The 20,502-nt window shown below is 41.4% G+C and overlaps 1 protein-coding gene across 1 annotated transcript in view; it reads right to left on the bottom strand.

The window, feature by feature from the left end:
- The window catches only part of vps35 (VPS35 retromer complex component), a 57,762-nt gene that overhangs the window by 22,255 nt on the left and 15,005 nt on the right, over positions 1-20,502 (bottom strand). Inside the window, exons 3-7 of the mRNA XM_078210818.1 lie at positions 15,081-15,177; positions 11,973-12,096; positions 11,141-11,323; positions 3,729-3,942; positions 2,370-2,453 (exon numbers count right to left, since the gene is read on the bottom strand). Coding sequence (XP_078066944.1) covers positions 2,370-2,453; positions 3,729-3,942; positions 11,141-11,323; positions 11,973-12,096; positions 15,081-15,177 — 702 coding nt within the window. The remainder of the gene's footprint in view (positions 1-2,369; positions 2,454-3,728; positions 3,943-11,140; positions 11,324-11,972; positions 12,097-15,080; positions 15,178-20,502) is intronic.

Below are 20,502 nucleotides of genomic sequence, written 5' to 3' on the forward strand. Positions count from 1 at the left end.
TATGTCAGCAGTCGGAGATACTGCACCTGTGTTAGCAGGTGCAATGCGAGTTGCGAATACGTACTAACAGTTGCTGATCAGCGTCATCCAAGTGAAAATAATGCATGTATCCTAAACTGGGGCTTCCCAAAAGTTAAGTACAATTAATGAGATGTGACTTGCCTTCCATGTGGCTGCAGTTACACATCCTTGCTTTTTAAACTATTACTTTTGTGAAGAACTTCCATATCCCAGTAAAATTGTGTTCAGAACTCAATTCCTTTCCTATTCTAGCACTCTTCCCTTTTCCATTTGGATTATTCTTCCGTCTTCCAATTTGTATTGTAATTACAGGCGCCGATTTGTTCCAAAAGGTCCATAGCAGTCTTTATACTCCACACAAACCTCCTCCCACCCTCCTTCATCTAACTGCATCAACAAAACCCTTATATTCCTTTCCCTTCATCTAGTTACCTATTTTCCTTTTAAATGTATCTATACTGTCACATCAACCAGTTCTATATCCCAATCACTCACTGAATAAAAGCATTTCTCCTTAATTAGCTATCAGATTTATTATAAATTTATGGCCCCTTGTTCTAGCTTGCCATAAAAAACAGAAAGATCTTCTCAATGTCTACCATATTTAATGATGTGGAGATGCCGGCATTGAACTGGGGTAAACACAGTAAGAAGTCTCACAACACCAGGTTAAAGTCCAACAGGTTTATTTGGTAGCAAAAGCCACTAGCTTTCGGAGCGCTCGCTGCTCCTTCATCAGGTGAGTGGGATTTCAGTTCACAAACAGGGCATATAAAGACACAAACTCAATTTACAAAATAATGGTTGGAATGAGAGTCTTTACAGGTAATCAAGACGTAAAGGTACAGACAATGTGAGTGGAGAGAGGGTTAAGCACAGGTTAAAGAGATGTGTGGGCACCAATGTAGGGCATTGAGCACACAGGTGATATTGGTTAAGAACGGAATACTGCACATATTGTATAACCTCATTTTTATGGGAATTGATTAATATTCTGTGGGAATTTTAACTATGTTCTTTATTCATTTTACATTTTTTGCTTCCACAGTACTTTTTCCTCCACCATCTTTCCACAATTAGGCAGCTGGTATGATCCCTTATCATATATGGATTCTGGTTCTAACATTTTGCTAGTTACGTCCTTTTTCTATTGTTAATGTTCTCTAATTTGTATAGCTAACCTTCCCTCTCTTCCCTATTCTGATTATATATTGCAAAATTTAGCTGCTGGTCCTGTAACTGTATTCACATTTCAGCGATTCCTATTACATCTAATTCCTCCTTATGAATTATTGCCTCCAGTTCTATTTTGTTTGCATGTGCATTTCTGAACAGGCTGTCCAATTAGACCTTTAATAGTTCTCCCCATACCTTTTATTTTAGAGTGTTTTATACTTCTGTTATTTAACTTACATACACGTTTCCTGGCCATTAATTACCTTTGTTCTTGGCCTTTACACATCTCCTATTTTTTCAATCCTCTGATGATGCTATTTTCACCAGAACCCTCCTTGCCATGTTACTAGTTTCAAAGTGTCCAAAGTGCACTATCACAGAATCTTTACAGTGCAGAAGGAAGTCATTCAGCCCATCAAGTCTGCACTGGCTCACTGAAAGAGTATTCTACCTCCCCTGCCTTATCCCCATAACCTTGCACATTATTTTCAGATAGCAGTTCAATTCCCTTCTGAATACTTAGATCGAACCTACCACCGTACAGCGTCAGTGTCTGTCATTGTCTCATCCAGTAACTTCATTGCAGTGTGAATGTAAGCCCACTTGTGACTAATAAACTTTACATTCAATTAATTTATGCCCTGTGCCATTTTGTGCAAGTCGCCATGCCTCTCAGTTCATCAGATACGGATATATTCCCTTTTATTACCAAAAGTGGTTAATTATTTCATTAAATACTGCATCAAAAATACCCAAGTTTTACTTGTCTTTCTCACAGCTTGGTCAGCTATAACTAATTAATACTTCACAAATAAGTGCTGGTTTTGGTTGGTCCCTTTTTTCTCAGCAATCTTAAAGCAAAAACATTTAACTCACTCCTGAATTTCCACTCAGACCAGCTCTCTCTTCAGGCCAATCTTACTGTCAGTTTTCATTGCTTTAATTTATATCTCAAGAGCCTATTTCCTTATATACTTGTTCAGGTGCAGTACAAGAAGACATAGTACTTTCATTTTATTAGCACATCATCACTCCTTTTTAGACTTGACAGCACATTACATTGAAAACTTTGCTCCCTACCAGTTTCTTCTGGAAAAAAACTTCCTTACACCCAAAGTCAACTCATTATTTGCAAAACAAGTATTTGCAGACCAAAGTAAATAGAACTTTACCTGAATAATACATTCCATGAGATATTCTTGAGCCAAGCCATCCCTGCAGTTTACAACCTGCTCCAATATTCCAGTTAATACAATCTAGGGAGAACAAATTGAAAACAAGAGTCAGAAGCATTCTCTGGACAAAGGTTGCTTGAGGCTAACTGCTGACATGCCAACGCACAAGGTTTTGCATTGTGAGAGATGGGTGAGATGTTAAACGAGAATCGGCCTATTCTGATAGGTCTGGGAATTGTTCTAATGCTCTAGGTAATATTCCCTCCCTCATTACCACCAAAAAAATGTTTAATGCGTTTTTTGTGGAATTTCACAATGCAAAATAGTTACCATATTTTCTTACACAAATCAGGACATTTGAGGTAAAAAGATTGTAATATGCTATATAATTTTAAATCTTATTGAAATAATAGCCACTGCTCTAATGAGCAACTTCCTCTCACCACATTTCCTCAGACAGCCCCAATTTCAAATATATACATCAGCTATAATTAAAATTCTTCACAGTCTACTGCAGCTTGAAATACATTAAAACAGAGGTGGAAGATGAGAAAGAAGAAAATGTGTGTCAAGGCACTCATTTAAAATGCTAGTACCGCTAATCTGAGATTATGGAGTGGACCTTTGTCTCTTCATGGGAGGCAGGAATTAGCTCAAAAAAATGCAGAATGTAGTTTTCCTACAAAAACAAAACTACTTTTCTGGCCTTCCCAACCACCCACAACCCATTTTAGTGTGGCCTTTTCATGGATTGGGAAAGGCCATTTTGCAAAATGTGCACACACACACACCTCTCCCATGGTCAGTGTCCCTCTTTTGAGGGCCAAAATAAAATTTCCTCCTACAGACTGTGTGTGTTCTGGTGTCGGTTTTGCAAGCCAAAGAACATTCCTCCTTGGAGGTTGAGACCATTGGGGGAAGTCAACAGAGGAACTGGTAACATTCTGCAAGTGTAAAATGTTTGACATCTTCAAATTTCAGTCTTAGATGCTGCATCATAATGTACTGCAAAGATAAGTTGACCATTATATTACCAGCATCATGCAAGTGTTGACATGCATTACAATGTGTTGGCAAACCGTCCTATCACGTTTGGTTTTATGATTTAAACTTACAGACAACACTGGCTTTGAAAAGGAATTCAAGTATAAATTCATATCCAAATAGTTATTAATCTGTTCATTCTGAATAACTAAGCTGGTTATTTTGAATATTAAAGGATACACATTTTTCCATAAGGCTGCATTAAAAACAATAGATCACTTAGCTATACAATCTCAAACTATATAATGAGTATTTCTTTAGAAAGATTTTTAAAATCAGATTATCATTTGAAACATGAAGCAGAATTCTTACCTGTTTGTACCTTTCTACATTCACCCCTTCCAACTGACTAAGTCGAACTAGGTTTGTACCAACAAGGATTCGCAATTCTTGACGTTCACGTTCCCGTTTTTCACGGTCTCTGCTGTGGCCTTGGTGCTGCATTCGTACCCAGAGTTTGTTCATTTCTGCAAAGTTCAGCAGCACAAAGTCCATGGAATCATTGATGTCGCCAGTTACAACTTCTCTGAAATTAAAAAACATAAAAAGGGAGTTAAAGGATGTGATATATCAGACACCAGAATACATTTTGCAACGTAAATCTTACTTAGTTACAAGTACACTCCCGTGGTTATCATTAATAGATACTTTAAAAAAAAAACCCAACTAATCTCAGAAGAAAATATCTTTGTACATCTTGTAATGCTATTCAGTGTTTGATAAAGCGCTTTGTTGTTGGATTGTTCCATTTGGCAATTAGTCTGAGTATAGAGTGCAGAATCGTTATCAGTGTTGTAGGTGTAAACAGTATTACTTCAAGCATACAGAGACAGAAAAAGATTATTCAGCTCAACTGATCTAAGCTGACTGTAACTCTCATGAGCCTCCACCCAAACTATTTTATCTAACTATCCTTCTATCTCTTTCTCCCTCTTGCTTATCTAACTTCCCCTTAAATGAGGCTACTTGGCTCATCTGCTCTTTGTTAAAATGTGTTACTACTATTTGGTAAATAAGTTTCCTCATGAGTTCACCATAGGATTTATTCATAACTATCTTCTATTTATAACCTATATTTGTGCACACATCTACCTGCATTTTGGCAAACATTCTTATCAAACAAGCATACCTCTGCCATGATGTTAACTCAATATTCATAGAATCATAGAAACCCTACAGTACAGAAAGAGGCCATACGGCCCATCGAGTCTGCACCGACCACAATCCCACCCAGGCCCTACCCCTGTATCCCTACATATTTACCCACTAATCCCTCTAACCTATGCATCTCAGGACACGAAGGGGCAATTTTAGCATGGCCAATCAACCTAACCCGCACATCTTTGGACTGTGGGAGGAAACCGGAGCACCCGGAGGAAACCCACGCAGACACAAGGAGAATGTGCAAACTTCACACAGACAGTGACCCGAGCCAGGATTCGAACCCAGGTCCCTGGAGCTGTGAAGCAGCAGTGCTAACCACCGTGCTAGCGTGCCGCCCACGTTGTGTAATATTATTACACAATTCTTCCTAGAGACTTTTCCATCTGGTGGATGCTCTAACTACAAAGTTGAAAAAAAAACATTTTTATTTAGATTTATCTCATTGAGGTGGTTTCAGGTCAATCTGCATCCAACAGCCTGCTCTGAAAACTGTCAAAATGTGTGAAGATGTGTGACAAATTCCACCACAGAAACTGAGACAATCACAATATTCTAAATTTAACAACCCACAGAAAAGGAGTCATTTTACCCCATCTCCCAACGTTATTGGCACCTTTGAAAGATATCCAGGATCCAGATCCACATCTTCTCTCAAAATAAATTAATTCTCAGGCTATACCTTACGCAACAAGACTGAGATATATCGTTTACGAACAGACTAACAACTGAAAAGATTACCTCCCTACATCCTTCTATTTTCTAGAAAGAGCGCACTAAACTCTTTAGCCATTTCGAATAAATATATCTCAGCTCCGATCCCATCCTTTTGAACTTTTTGCTGTTATGTTCCCCATATTGAAATAGTGCCTACACTTCAAAAGTAGCCACAAGGCAAGGGACATTCTAATGTCATGAAAGACAATATATGAAGTTCTTCATTGTATTCACGAAATAAATAATCACAAAGTGCCTAAACCAAGCAGTTTCTTCCAGTCCTGATGTATTGGGTGCCGATAGGCCTCCATTGAGTCTATGGATTGGACACTCTTCTATGATGTGATGCATATTTTGCTCTCTCCCACAGGCACATAGGGGGTTGGCACTAATGCCCCATCTGTGGAGGTTGACCAAGCCGGAGCTGTGGCCAGTCCTGAAACTCTAAGATGTACCTCTTTCTTTGGAAGGTTGAAACGAGGCAGCTGTTGGGTTGGGTCTGAGACCAGGTACTTTTTTGTTGTGTGCAACCATAGAATCCGACAGCGCAGAAGGAGGCTATTCAGCCCATCGAGTCTGCACCGACCACAATCCCACCCAGGCCCTATCCCCATACATTTACCATAACTAGTCCCCCCGACACTAAGAGGCAATTTATCATGGCTAATCAACATGACCCACACATCTTTGGACTGTGGAAGGAAACCGGAGCACCCGGAGGAAACCCACGCAGACACAGGGAGAATGTGCAAACTCCACAATGATTCCCATTCTTCTGTCTGGGTAGAATTTGCGATGAAGTCATGTGTGGGAGTTTTTTTAGATTGACCTTCTTGATGGAAGCTCTACTTGCAAGTCAGTGGATATGTAGAGGAGTGATGCTTGCCAGGACAAGAAATCAAAGGAGTGATGTTGAGCATTGTGCTCCAGTAATGATACACATGGTAGCATTCAGCTGGGTATCTGTGCGTGTGTGCGCGCAAGATGATCTTGACCAAAAAGGGGTGCAAGATGATCTTGACCAAAAAGGGGTGCAGTATTCTGCTACTGAGCATGAGAGTGAGTACTGAGGTTCAGAGGGTGATGATAGTAGCACCCCACGTTGAGCCAGCTAGTTTGGCAATCAAGTGGTTTCTGGACTTGACCCTGGCTGCAGTTCTTTTTAGATGTTCCCACAAGGTCAGATCCTATCTAGGGGGTCACAGACATATGCTCGAGTTGGGTGGTGCTTTAACTTGTAGCCATCCATGTGAATGTTGAATTCTTTATTGTCTTTTGCATTGTGAAGATGGAATGAACTGGATACTGTTTTTTCAGGGCTTTGCTCCAGTCACCATGTATTGCAGTATTGTTCAAGTTTTGACAAGTCCTCGTTTAGGTTCCGGTCCAAGGTGTCGAAGTCAGGGCTTGAGTTGCAAATCAGATGCTGTCAGCATGTAGGAATTTTTGGAAGATCATACGTGTATAAGTTAAACAGGGTTGAAACCAGCACTGAGCTTTAAGAGAGTCCATTGGTTTGTCTTTTCCATGCACTTTTTGTCTGTCAAAGGTGAACTCTGAACCTTCAATAGTTCACAGTAAGAAGTCTCACAACACCAGGTTAAAGTCCAACAGGTTTATTTGGAAGCAAAAGCCACTAGCTTTCGGAGCGCTCGCTGCTCCTTCGTCAGGTAAGTGAGAGTTTTGTTCACAAACAGGGCATATAAAGACAAACTCAATTTACAAAATAATGGTTGGAATGCAAGTCTTTACAGGTAATCAAGTCTTAAAGGTACAGACAATGTGAGTGGAGAGAGGGTTAAGCACAGGTTAAAGAGATGTGTATTGTCTCCAGCTGGGACAGTTAGTGAGATTTTGCAAGCCCAGGCAAGTCGTGGGGATTACAGAGAGTGTGACATGAACCCAAGATCCCGGTTGAGGCCGTCCTCATCTGTGCGGAACTTGGCTATCAGTCTCTGCTCAGCAACTCTGCGTTGTCGTGTGTCACGAAGGCCGCCTTGGAGAACGCTTACCCGAAGATCAGAGGCCGAATGCCCGTGACCGCTGAAGTGTTCCCCAACAGGAAGAGAACACTCTTGCCTGGTGATTGTTGAGCGGTGTTCATTCATCCGTTGTCGTAGCGTCTGCATGGTCTCCCCAATGTACCATGCCTCGGGACATCCTTTCCTGCAGCGTATCAGGTAGACAACGTTGGCCGAGTTGCAAGAGTATGTACCGTGTACCTGGTGGATGGTGTTCTCACGTGAGATGATGGCATCCGTGTTGATGATCCGGCACATCTTGCAGAAGTTGCTGTGGCAGGGTTGTGTGGTGTCGTGGTCATTGTTCTCCCGAAGGCTGGGTAGTTTGCTGCGGACATGGTCTGTTTGAGATTGTGCGGTTGTTTTGAAGGCAAGAAGTGGGGGTGTGGGGATGGCCTTGGCAAGATGTTCGTCTTCATCAGTGACATGTTGAAGGCTCTGGAGAAGATGTCATAGCTTCTCTGCTCCGGGGAAGTACTGGACGACGAAGGGTACACTGTCCGCCGTGTCCCATGTTTGTCTTGAGGAGGTCGATGCGGTTTTTTGCTGTGGCGTGTCAGAACTGTCGATTGATGAGTCGAGCGCCATATCCTGTTCTTATGAGGGCATCTTTCAGCGTCTGGAAGTGTCTGTTGCAATCCTCCTCATCTGAATAGATCCTGTGTATACGGAGGGCTTGTCCGAAGGGGACAAAACCCCCAGCTTTTGTCGCGACACTACGGACTTCCTACAGAAACTCAGCACACATGGAGCAGTTGAACCAGGAGCACTCCTCGTCACAATGGATGTCTCGGCACTCTACACCAGCATCCCCCACGATGATGGCATTGCTGCAACTGCCTCAATACTCAACGCCGACAACTGCCAGTCTGCAGATGCAATTTTACAACTCATCCCCTTCATCCTGGACCACAATGTCTTCACCTTCAACAACCAGTTCTTCATCCAGACACACGGAACAGCCATGGGGACCAAATTCGCATCTCAATATGCCAACATCTTCATGCATAGGTTCAAACAAGACCTCTTCACCGCACAGGACCTTCAACCGATGCTATACACTAGATACATCGATGACATTTTCTTCCTTTGGACTCATGGTGAACAATCACTGAAACAACTATATGATGACATCAACAAGTTCCATCCTACCATCAGACTCACCATGGACTACTCTCCGGAATCGGTTGCATTCTTGGACACGCGCATCTCCATCAAGGATGGTCACCTCAGCACTTCACTGTACCGCAAGCCCACAGATAACCTCACGATGCTCCACTTCTCCAGCTTCCACCCTAAACACGTTAAAGAAGCCATCCCCTACGGACAAGCCCTCCGTATACACAGGATCTGTTCCGATGAGGAGGATCGCAACAGACACCTCCAGGCACTGAAAGATGCCCTCATAAAAACAGGATATGGCGCTCGACTCATCAATCGACAGTTCTGACACGCCACAGCAAAAAACTGCATTGACCTCCTCAAGACAAACATGGGACACGGCGGACAGTGTACCCTTCGTCGTCCAGTACTTCCTCGGAGTGGAGAAGCTACGACATCTTCTCTGGAGCCTTCAACATGTCATTGATGAAGACGAACATCTCGCCAAGGCCATCCCCACACCCCCACTTCTTGCCTTCAAAACAACCGCACAACCTCAAACAGACCATGTCCGCAGCAAACTACCCAGCCTTCAGGAGAACAGTGACCACAACACCACACAACCCTTCCACAGCAACCTCTGCAAGACATGCCGGATCATCGACACGGATGCCATCGTCTCACGTGAGAACACCATCCACCAGGTACACGGTACATACTCTTGCAACTCGGCCAACATGGTCTACCTGATACGCTATAGGAAAGGATGTCCCGAGGCATGGTACATTGGGGAGACCATGCAGACGCTACGACAACGGATGAATGAACACCGCTCGACAATCACCAGGCAAGAGTGTTCTCTTCCTGTTGGGGAACACTTCAGCGGTCACGGGCATTCGGCCTCTGATCTTCAGGTAAGCGTTCTCCAAGGCGGCCTTCACGGCACACGACAACACAGAATCGCTGAGCAGAGACTGATAGCCAAGTTCCACACACGAGGACAGCCTCAACCGGGATCTTGGGTTCATGTCACACTATCTGTAACCCCCACGACTTGCAAAAACTCACCAACTGTCCTCGCTGGAGACAATACCTTTGCCAGTTTTAACCCTCTCTCCACTCACATTGTCTGTACCTTTAAGACTTGATTACCTGTAAAGACTGACATTCCAACCATTATTTTGTAAATTGAGTTTGTCTTTATATGCCCTGTTTGTGAACAGAACTCCCACTTACCTGACGAAGGAGCAGCACTCCGAAAGCTAGTGGCTTTTGCTACCAAATAAACCTGTTGGACTTTAACCGGGTGTTGTGAGACTTCTTACTGTGTTTACCCCAGTCCAATGCCTGCATCTCCACATCATGGCCTTCAATTGTTCAACAGTGTTTCAATGCTTTAAGTTGTCCAGGAGGGGAGGGCCCATGACAGCTTCATGACGAGGCCAATGTGTTAAATGGTATCATAGGCAGCGGTGAAGTTGAGGTACACAGCATGTCTTCAACTTTCCTGAAAGCTGTTTTCAATGCAAGCGATAAGGGCTAGTACCGGTTTCCCTATGCTGGGGTCCTTGCAGAAACCAACCTGGTCAATGCTAAGGTCTTCTTCTACGATTGTGGATCTGTGCAGAAGGATGAGGCATTCAAGGATTTTGCATGGGATTGACAGGAGTTAGCTGCACATATGGGGTCTTTTCTGGGTTTTGATATGGCGATAACTTCTGCTCTCCACTATTTCTTTGGAATGATGTTGGAATTTATGACCATTGTGTAAAGCCAGGTCAGCCAGGCCAGAACGTGAGGACTCAGGTGTTTCTTAAATTCTGGCATGATATTGTCATGTCCTGTTGCTTTGCCACACTTCCAACCCCTGTAGGGCTTTTAGTTCTGCAACTTCAAAGGGGGCAGGGCTGATGTATTCTATGTTGCTGATCCATTGAGGAACAATAGATCAGCACTCATGCCATGTCCCCTGCCAGTACCCAGGCTTGCCTGAGGAAGTTAATGATCCTCCCCGCAGACCCCAAAGGATGCTTCAAGAGAAGAGTCCAGTCAAGGAATCCTACTCAAAGTCCGTAAGCCAAAAAGGAACAATATATCACATTAATATGTATATATACACACAACTACAAAAACCTGTTGGCTATATCGTCTTTCAAAATGTAACCCACGTTAAGACAAGCCAAATTAAAATATAATACAGCAAGCCCATTTTATGTCTTTTTCGCTTTAATGGCGTGCATTTAATAAGGCCAGTATGCACACTTAGCATTGAGATTTCAGTTTCAGCATTGTCTTGCACCAGACCAACATAGCTTGTGACCTGAATGGTCTCATTTTGGAGCGGCCTCACCCACTCCCCGGCTCCTTGCCTGACCCTCCCACTCTCAGCTCCTCAGAAGTCAGTCAGCGAGCAGGAGTCAAGTAGAAAGAGTTTGCATATTTCTATTTCATTTACAAATACAGGATTTTAAGAATATACAGTATTTCAGCTCAGGGGGTGCAATATTTTAATGTTTTGTTTCTGTTGAGAAAGGTCACAGAACCTAACTACAGATTTTACACTGGTTGTAAATAGGAAAATCTGATTTGCTTAACTTTTTAAAAATTAAAGTTGCACTTTTCAGGAACACAACATTAAGCAATAAGTGATTGTATCATCATTATTTTACAGCTTTACAGGTCATAATAGATCTGGTATTAATGTCAAGAAAAAGTAAGACTTACTCCGTCTCCTCCCCTTCATCTGGCAAAATATTTCTCGTACATTGAAGCAAATAGTTTCTGAGGAAAAGCCCTCGCAATGGGTGCTGCACCCCACGACACATTTCCACCAGATCCTTAAGAATATCCTTCCTGGACTGGGAAAATGACTTAATGTAGACAACTCCAACAGTGATGAGTAAGTAGCTGAACATTTGAAGAAAAAACAAACACACTGTTTAGTTTCAGATACAATTTAACATTCTACCTCACAACAATTTGGGGCCAAGTACTTCAAAGTTTTACATACGAAATGTTAAAAAAATCTGTAGTTTTTAAAAGAAATTAAAAAGTGATCTACATTGCAAACTGAACAGTTGCAATCAGTGATTTTCAGCATTTTAATTTTAATCAATTTCTAATCACTGGAAACGTCTTAATACAGGATTTAATTTAACAATGGATTGACTACCTGAACGTTATTAGCAAACCAAAAGTAAAAAATAAAATGCATTACACCTGGCAATGAGATCAATGCTCAAGACAACTTAGTCCATCAGACCCACTTGCTCAAGTAAAGAACATTGCTCTTCCATTGAAATAGTCAGAGTAATGATGTTCTCTTTTTAACAAGTCCCATGAATCAATCTTACAGAAACCTCCTTTCAGTCTTGTAATAATGGGAATTTCAACCAAGTACAGAATTTAGTATAAATGGATGGACCAGTTGCACATTAAATCAGGTTAAAACCACCTCCCAAAAAACAATGCAGTTTTAAGATTGTAGACTGGCACATATATTACATTCGAAGTTTACAATCCATTGCCCATTATTTGAAGAACGAAAGATACTTACAGTCTTGGGATAATATTGCCGGCATACTGAACAAGCTCATACAGATCAGCCACCTTTCTCCCTTTGGCAAACTCATCAGTCAGATAAACTTCCAGATAATGTAATTCATCTGAAATGGCCATGTCTATTTTCAAGTTAAGAGTCACTACATACATAAAACCTTTTAGGTGTACACCTAGGTGTAAGATGGACCTTACTTTATTGTCTGAAAACAACAATGATTCTATTTTATTGAGCATATTTGGAAAAAGGAATGATCAAACTGCTTAAATTAAATCATAGAATCCTACAGTGCAGAAAGAGGCCATTCGGCCCATCGAGTCTGCACCGACCACAATTCCATTCAGCCCTGTTCCCATAATCTCATGCATTTGCCCTAGCTAGTCTCCCTGACAATAAGGGGGAATTTAGGATGTCAAATCCACCTAACTCGCACATCCTTGGACTGTGGGAGGAAACCGGAGCACCCAGAGGAAACCCACGCAGACACGGGGAGAATGTGCAAACTCCACACAGACACTGGCCCAAGTCAGGAATCAAACCCAGGTCCTGGCGCTGTGAGGCAGCAGTGCTAACCCCTGCACCACCCTTAAAATGTATAGATTCTTTGAAAAATTGGGCTTTTTGGCAGTGGGATGGGGGTAAAGAATCTAGTCTGGACTCAATCCTCATGTTCAACAATCTGGACTGGTCATCAGTTATGTCAGAATTATATTTAGAGATATTAAATTATATCTGACTATGCAATAAGTTATTTTATAGAATAAGGGAATTGACTAAGTAAATTGATATAGGTATACCTCACGAAGGGAACTCATGCAGACTTGGGGAGAACATGCAAATTCCATACAGACTGTCACCCAAGGTCAGAATCAAACCCAGGTCCATGGCACTAAGAGGCAACAATGCTAACCACTGTGCCACCCTGATCTCACCTAGACCTTAAAAATGAAACTAAACAAACAACAACCGTAGATCACTTCCTCATATCACTCTCCACTTATTCCCTTCCAAGCTCCAACATGACTCGTGTCAGTCACTGCAGAAAAACTATCCTCTAATTTATTTACAACCGCAGTTTCAAAATCTAGCCTTTGACCCTCCATCTGTCATGACATTTCTACAGCTACTGTTGTGCTCAATCACAGACCTACCTCCATCCTTGATGTCCTAGACCCAAATTCCTTCCTAGCCATTTCCCCAGTAGAGTCCTCACCACCGCTCCCTTCAGGGGAAGGGACACAATCATGAAAGAAAATGGTGGACAACTGGTTCAGCCACTCACTGTCAGATCTAGCGAGACCACAAAGGACTGGTCCTGCTAAAACCATTGTTCCTGGATCATCCTGAAATGCAACTTATATTCTTTATTGCAAACCGTCTTGTTAAACGCTTCATCCCATCTTCTCCATCCTCACTTCCAATGTGGACTTTTTTGTCACCGAGATCAAAAACATGCCTCTGCCAATTCCCCCATGGACAAAACTTGCCCCAGCCTTGAACTCATTTCTCTCTCATCTCCCCTATGGCCTCTAAGCTTATCTCGTACATGACACCCAACTCCTGCTCTCTCGACTGTTTCAACTAAACTGCTGACCACCGAACTTCCACTCCTGATACCCATGTTAGCCAATCTTCATGGCTCTCTCTTCAGGTGCTTTCCTCTCCTTTAATCTATCAATCTTCTTTTCAAAAAAGATGATCCTTGACCCCACTCTTTGTAAACAACTACCTCAATCTAGCGTCTCTTTCCCCTCAAAACTCTTTGAACATGGTGTTGCCTTCCAAATCCATGCCCAACTGTCCCAGAACTCCACGTTGCAAATGTCAATCAAGTTTCCACCTCATGTACCTAAATAGCTCATGAAAGTCACAAATGACATTCTATGTGACTGTGAAAAATGTAAACTACGTTCCTCATCATTCTCAACCTCTCCATGCACCTTGGACCGCTCCATGGCCTACGACACAGTTGACCTTGCTATCCTCCTCCAATGCCTTTCCAGTGGCATCCAGCTTGGTGGGACTGCAATCACCTGGCTCCATTTCATCTATGAATTGTAGCCAAAGTATCACTTGCAATGGTTTCTCTTCTTACTCCCACACATTAGTGTCCCTTAGAATCTAACTGTGGCCCCCTCCCATTTCACATCCATATGCTGCCCTCAGCAATATCATCTGAAGGCAGTGCTAGTTTTCACATTAAAGCCAAGGACATCCAGTTCTACCTCACTACCACAGCTCTCAAATCCTTTGTTGCTGTTTATTTGACATCCAGTCTTGGGTGGGCAGAACTTTACTCTAATTAAATATTGGATGACTGAAGCCATTATCTTTAGTCCATAATCCAATGCCTCTCCCTGGCAACTGTTCTTGAGACCAAGTCAAACTGCTCGAGATCTTGGAATCTTACTTGACCCTGATATCAGCTTCCAAACACAAAAAGCTGGGCCATCACCAAGATGGTCTATTTCTCCATAACATTACAACTTCGTCCCCACCTGAGCTCATCTGCTGTTGAAACCCTTGTGTTCTTCCTTTTAGATATGACTATTCCAATGCATTTCTGACTGGCCTCCCACATTCTACCCTCCACAAAATTGTTATCCAAAAACCACAGTCTCTGACCTTATTCGCATCAAGTCCCATTTACTTACTACTCTTGTAACCGACACTGTCTACCAGTCATGTAAAACATAGATTTTAAAATTCTCATCCCCCGTTTTTACACATGATCTGCCCCTTCCTGATCTCTGCAATCTCCTCCTTCATCATAGCCCTCAGATATCTGTGCTTATCTAATTCTAGCTTCTTAAATATCCCCAATTTTAACTGTTCCACTACTGATAGCTATGCCTTCAGTTGCCGACGGCCCAAGCTGTATAATTCTCTCCCTAAATCTCTTCAACTTTCTCTTTATCGATCTTTACGAAACTCCTTAAAACTTCTTTGACCAAGTTTTTGGCCATCTGCCCGAGTATCACCTTCTGTGGCTCGGTATCTAATTTTGCTTCATAACATTCCTGTTAAGCACCTTGTGATGTTTTAGTATTTTAAAGGAGCTATGTAAATATAATATGTTACCGGCACAAAGTACTGAAAGGATACAGAGCTCATAGTAACTCTTCGGCGATAGCATGGAAGTCCGCAGCTCACCAAGCATATTCGAAGCATGTTTTAATGCATCCATCAATTTATTCTTGTCCTTAATACAAAACAGATTTATCAGAAATTGAACAAATAATGAATCATGGGTTTTAAAACAAATATTTTCTATAATTATAATGAACAAGCTTGAGAACATCTGGATTTTGCTATAGCTATTACCTGTCCTTAGAATGAGAAAGATTTTAAAATATTGTGTATAATTGAAAACCATATGCCAATATATTTAAGTTCAATGTAAATTTCTTTAACTATGCAAGTTCAAAATTGCAATGCACTTGACAATCTCAATCAATTTGAAAGCAATGCCAATCACTATAACTGACGATACACCTCAATTAAAACCACAATGAATCTTGTGATCTGAGTCACACCTACAATTGATATCATGCAGAGAAAATATTATTTTTGAAGTTTTCATAATTCAGTCACCTTTCTCTTATCCATTTTATATGTAGAGAGAATATACCAATGATATGCCTGAACAGGTCTTAGATTGAACTTTTGCCCATATTGCCAGTCAAGTTTGTTCACTGAAGAATCTCTACTTTAATGCAATACAAGATATTAATAAAGTACATCTGAAGTAAAATGTTTTATCTCCGAATTCAGAATTTACCAGAATAGACTTATCAAGCTGTTTCTAGTACATGTCTAAAACGGTGAAAAGACGAGATTTTGCTCATCGGGTGGCATTGTTTTTCCTCTGAATTCAATGTTAGATTTGTTAAAAATTCCCAAATACTCAAAAAGTAATGGACCTCCTCCTGTACTCAGCTTAAAAATTGGAAAAACCTGGTTCCAAGCCTTTGTATGCAAATAGTAAAACATGCCAAGTTAAGGTGAGAAACAGCAATAAAAAAAATGATTTCCCTTCCCAAATCCTGTTGGAAAAATATGACAGGATCAAATTTGGTTATGAGGCCCAAATAGCAGCCCAGCAACATTAAGAGCAGACGTTACCAATGAGCACTTGAGATAACCAGGGGATCATTGGCGCCGATGGAATTATACATTGGTATATGCTGGTGGCTTAATGAGGGGAAAAGAGCAAAAACGAAAAAACATTTTGTAAGCAAGAATGTGGCATCCATAAATTTTATTTGCAAATGTTAAAGTTATGCTGCATCCCATGACAAAGTAGATTTTACTCAGGTAATGTAGTATTGCTCTGGAATAAAAATGAGGACACTCAATCTTTAAAATATCCAAAGACTTGAAGTCTGACTCCCCCAAAGGTATTGAGAAATAAATTAGTCCAAGAATCAGAACTAAAGTAGCCCGATATAACCAGTAAATGTACAGACACATTCAGACTAGGGAACTTAATATCTAAATCTAAAGAAATGCCAAGAGAAGCAGAAAAAGTGAACAAATTAAAAACAGGGAAACATCAGCGAACCATTTAAAGCAACCCAGATAGTTTTTAAAAATCTTGTAACCATTCTATTACTTAATATAGCTTGTCCAGAGTTGTTGGTCCTGCATCAGTGACCTAGAATTATAAATCTTGACCAGTTTAGAGAAACAAACAAAATGGTGAAGAGTCCTTAATGTAACATTTGTATTTTCACATGATGAGATTAGGTAATACCGACAATAAATCCAACAGAAAGCACGAAATGGATACAAAACAAGTAAAATGTGCCAATCTGCCCAAGGGCAGGTCCTCTGCCCACTTCTCCATAACTTACGGTCTTACACTGTCAATTGTTGTAGGAGCTTCCCACCTTCAATTTCAATGAGTGATATGACTAGGGAAAAAAGTGATTTCCTCACATGTGCTCAAACAAAATGAATCCTTTTCGCAAAGGATCCTTCTCCACCTGTAAGCAGCCATTGTCCCTGCTTCTAGCTCATCCACCATCACCATTAAAATTTGCATGTTCAGCCATTGGTCATAGCTTATAACCTTGAGCATAGAGCCCTTAACTGGAGCGAAAGGGCAAGGAAAACTACCCTAAGCTCTCAAGTCATCCTGCTATAATTAAGAGCTGCAGAAATGAATATGAGAAAAAGCTTGCAATAGATATCTAAGCTAACTGCAAAAGTTTTTAATGATGTTAAGAGAATGAGGGGAAAGTATACCTATTAAAGAGTGACAGGTGAGACTATAATGGACAATGAAAGTATGACAAACTTATTCAATTAGGATTTTGTCTCCATTTTCAGTGATGCTCAAGGAAAGAAATACTAGTGGCACCATATGTGGAACTAAAAATAAGGACTGGAAAGACCTAATAGAATTAAATAAAGATAATAAATGGAGAAGTTGTGACTTGAGAAATATAGGTATCGAGGACCTGTGTGATTCATTTCCAGAGCATTTAAAGAAAAAAGGAGAGAAAATTACAAATGCAGTAGTTATTTTCCAAAGGTCTCCAATTTAAGGATTACACCTCTGGAGTGGAAAGGTTTGGATGATTTGGATGAAAGATTTAAGATGAGAGAGAAAAAAAATAACGACAATGTAAATTTAAAGTATATTGTGGGGAAGTTATTTTAAGCTGAGATTGAGACACAGCACTGGGTCAAAGATGAGCTGACGAGAGAGCCAGCATGGATTTATAATGGGAAATCATGTCTGATCAACTTAGCTGAATGTTTTTGAGGAGCTCACTAACAGGTCAGACATGGAACTGTGTACGAACTTCATATTATTCCACATTAGATTTCCAAAAAGGAGAATGCACAGAATGGAAGGTAATATTATGACACAAGTTGGTAACTGTGTGGAAGCAGGAGGAGACAGCGCAGGGATAACAGGTTCATTCTCTGACTGATGAAATTGGACAATGATGGTCCTCTGGGATCTGTACTTGGGCCTCAGCTTTTCACCATAATCATTAACAAATTGAGATACAAATTTCTAATACTTCATCCCAAGTGTGCAGAGAGCATCAAGTTAGGAGGCAGAATTGGAGCAAGGGAACCTAGGATAAACTAAATAGGTGGACGATACTATGACGGATGAATTTCAATGTGGGGTATTACAAGATCAACTACATGGGATCCAAGCCACACAATTTGGAATATTTTCTTCATAGAGAGACTAGGTGCTAAGAAGGAGCAAAGTTTAACAGATCAGCTTTAAAGTACATAAAGTTTATTCGTCATAAGTAGGCTTACATTAACACTGCAATTAAGTTACTGTGAAAATCCACTCCAGCGCCCATTCGGGTACACTGAGGAAGAATTTAGCATGGCCAATGCATCTAACCTGCATGTCTTTTGAACTGTGGAGGAAACTGGAGCATCCGGAGGAAACCCACACAGACACAGGGAGAATGTGCAAACTCCGCACAAGCGTGACCCAAGCCGGGAATCGAACCCGGGTCCCTGGTGCTGTGAGGCAGCAGTGCTAACCACTGTGCCACTCAAATAACAAGAGTTACTACAAAAAAACAAAAGAGGCTACTGGATGCTGACCTTTACCTCAAGGAAGTTAGAATACACAAGCGAGGAGGCCAGGGTTAAACCTGAACTGGTGTATAGAATTCAGTTTTGAGCATTAAATGTTAAGATATTTTGCCCTTAGAAAGGGTATAGTGTACTTAACCAGAATGACTCACGGGCTCAAAGCTTTGGTTCCCCCAACTTTTTCAGCAACATGGCTCACTTCAATGAGGTAAACAATCCCACAGCACACCCACTTTTCAGCTGAACCGATTGCTTATAAACACCTCACAACGTAGTAGTACCCAATCCAAGGGGTGGGGTATAGGGTGCACCACAATTCAGCGATAGTGTTTCCTCATTGCATGGCCATTCATCCTGCATGCTCAGTTTAAAAATCAGCGTATGGACTGAACTTCAGTTTAATTCAAAGCCAATATATTCAATGCAACAATAAATCCAGTTAAAGTATCAGACCTGAAGGTATACCAATCAACTGGGGCAGCATGGTGGCACTGTGGTTAGCACTGCTGTCTCACATCAGAGACTGGATTCGATTCCAGCCTTGTGAGACTGTGTGGGGAATTTGCATGTTCTCCCTGTGTGGGTTTCCTCCAGATGCACCGGTTTCCTCCCACAGTCCAAAAATGTGCAGGTTAGGTGGATTAACCGTACTCCCAGAAGAAAAAACATAAGCAAGATTTAAAAAAATGATAGCATGTCTCTATCAGCAATACTAAACAATTATTAATATTTATATTTAACTAGTCTGATTGATCCACCTGAGCCAGGAGATGGAATGCTCACCCATGCCCCATTTGGAAACCTGAGATGTTCATTTTCAGCTTTTTCCTGCAACACCAACCACCCACACCCAATACTAATTTTATTCCGGAGAATATTCCCTTAGGAATCTGGCAACCTCGGGTTCCCCACATAACAGTTTTGAGCAAGGGATGCCTTGTCAAATACGATGTGGGATGGAGAAATTATGAATAATTTTTTTGGGGGGAGTGGGAGAGAAAAATCCTCACCACCCTGGTATTCTGTCGATCCTACGCCATGCCCAACCCATTTCAAAGTTAAAAATCAATCCGATCTTGCCTGTTCTCTCCGTCCATCGATGTCATCTGACCTGCTGAGCGCTGGCAGCATTTTCTGGGTTTTGTGTTTCAAATTTCCAGCAACTGCAGTATTTTGATTTTTTTTGTACCACCCAACTCGATTGTTAAAAAGGCATCTTGCATAAATCGCAAGTTGAGCATCATGAATAAAACAGCAATACATTCTTGCAAATCACAAATGTAATATTTTATTCAACTTAGAAAACAATTTAAAAAGTCCTGTGCCACCTACTTATACAGCCTACATTGTCACAGGTACTGATAATTACAGGATCCTAGAGGACACTGAAGGTTTCTGCAAGAGTACTGGATGAATCTTTGGTAGCCATGTCTCCTTTTTGGAAAGAGCTAGCAGAGGGTGCCAATCAAGACCAGACAGGTGCTGACGACACAGATCGTACAGCTAAAGGTGACAGGCTGGAAGCCCAGCACAAAATCGGCAACTGCACCCCTAGTGGGACAGCAGAAGGTTTCTAAGCTGGGGGATATCATGGCTAAAGATTAGTTACAAGAAATCAGAGAGAGAGAGAGAGATATTTTGAAATGCTTTGCTCTTTGGATCATGGGATGAGGGTCATGTGCATTCACTCAAATGCAAACACCACCTTCAATCACCCCCAAAATTTTTCTTCTAAAACTGCAGCCCTGACACAACCTTATTTAGTGGGCCGGAGGAAAACACTTTGTTACTTCATTAATCATGTGCAGTTCCATTCCCAATTACAACAAAGGTGAGTTGCGAAGAGAATGGATTTTGAAGGCAGTATTCAAGCGGCAGCCATAGCAGGAGCCAGGCAGTTGCAGAAAGAAAGAAAGATTGGGGCTTGTCAGGTGGCTTGATGCAA

The sequence above is a fragment of the Mustelus asterias genome, chromosome 4 (genome assembly GCF_964213995.1).
Source record: "Mustelus asterias chromosome 4, sMusAst1.hap1.1, whole genome shotgun sequence".
In the NCBI taxonomy this organism is placed as follows: Eukaryota; Metazoa; Chordata; class Chondrichthyes; order Carcharhiniformes; family Triakidae; genus Mustelus; species Mustelus asterias.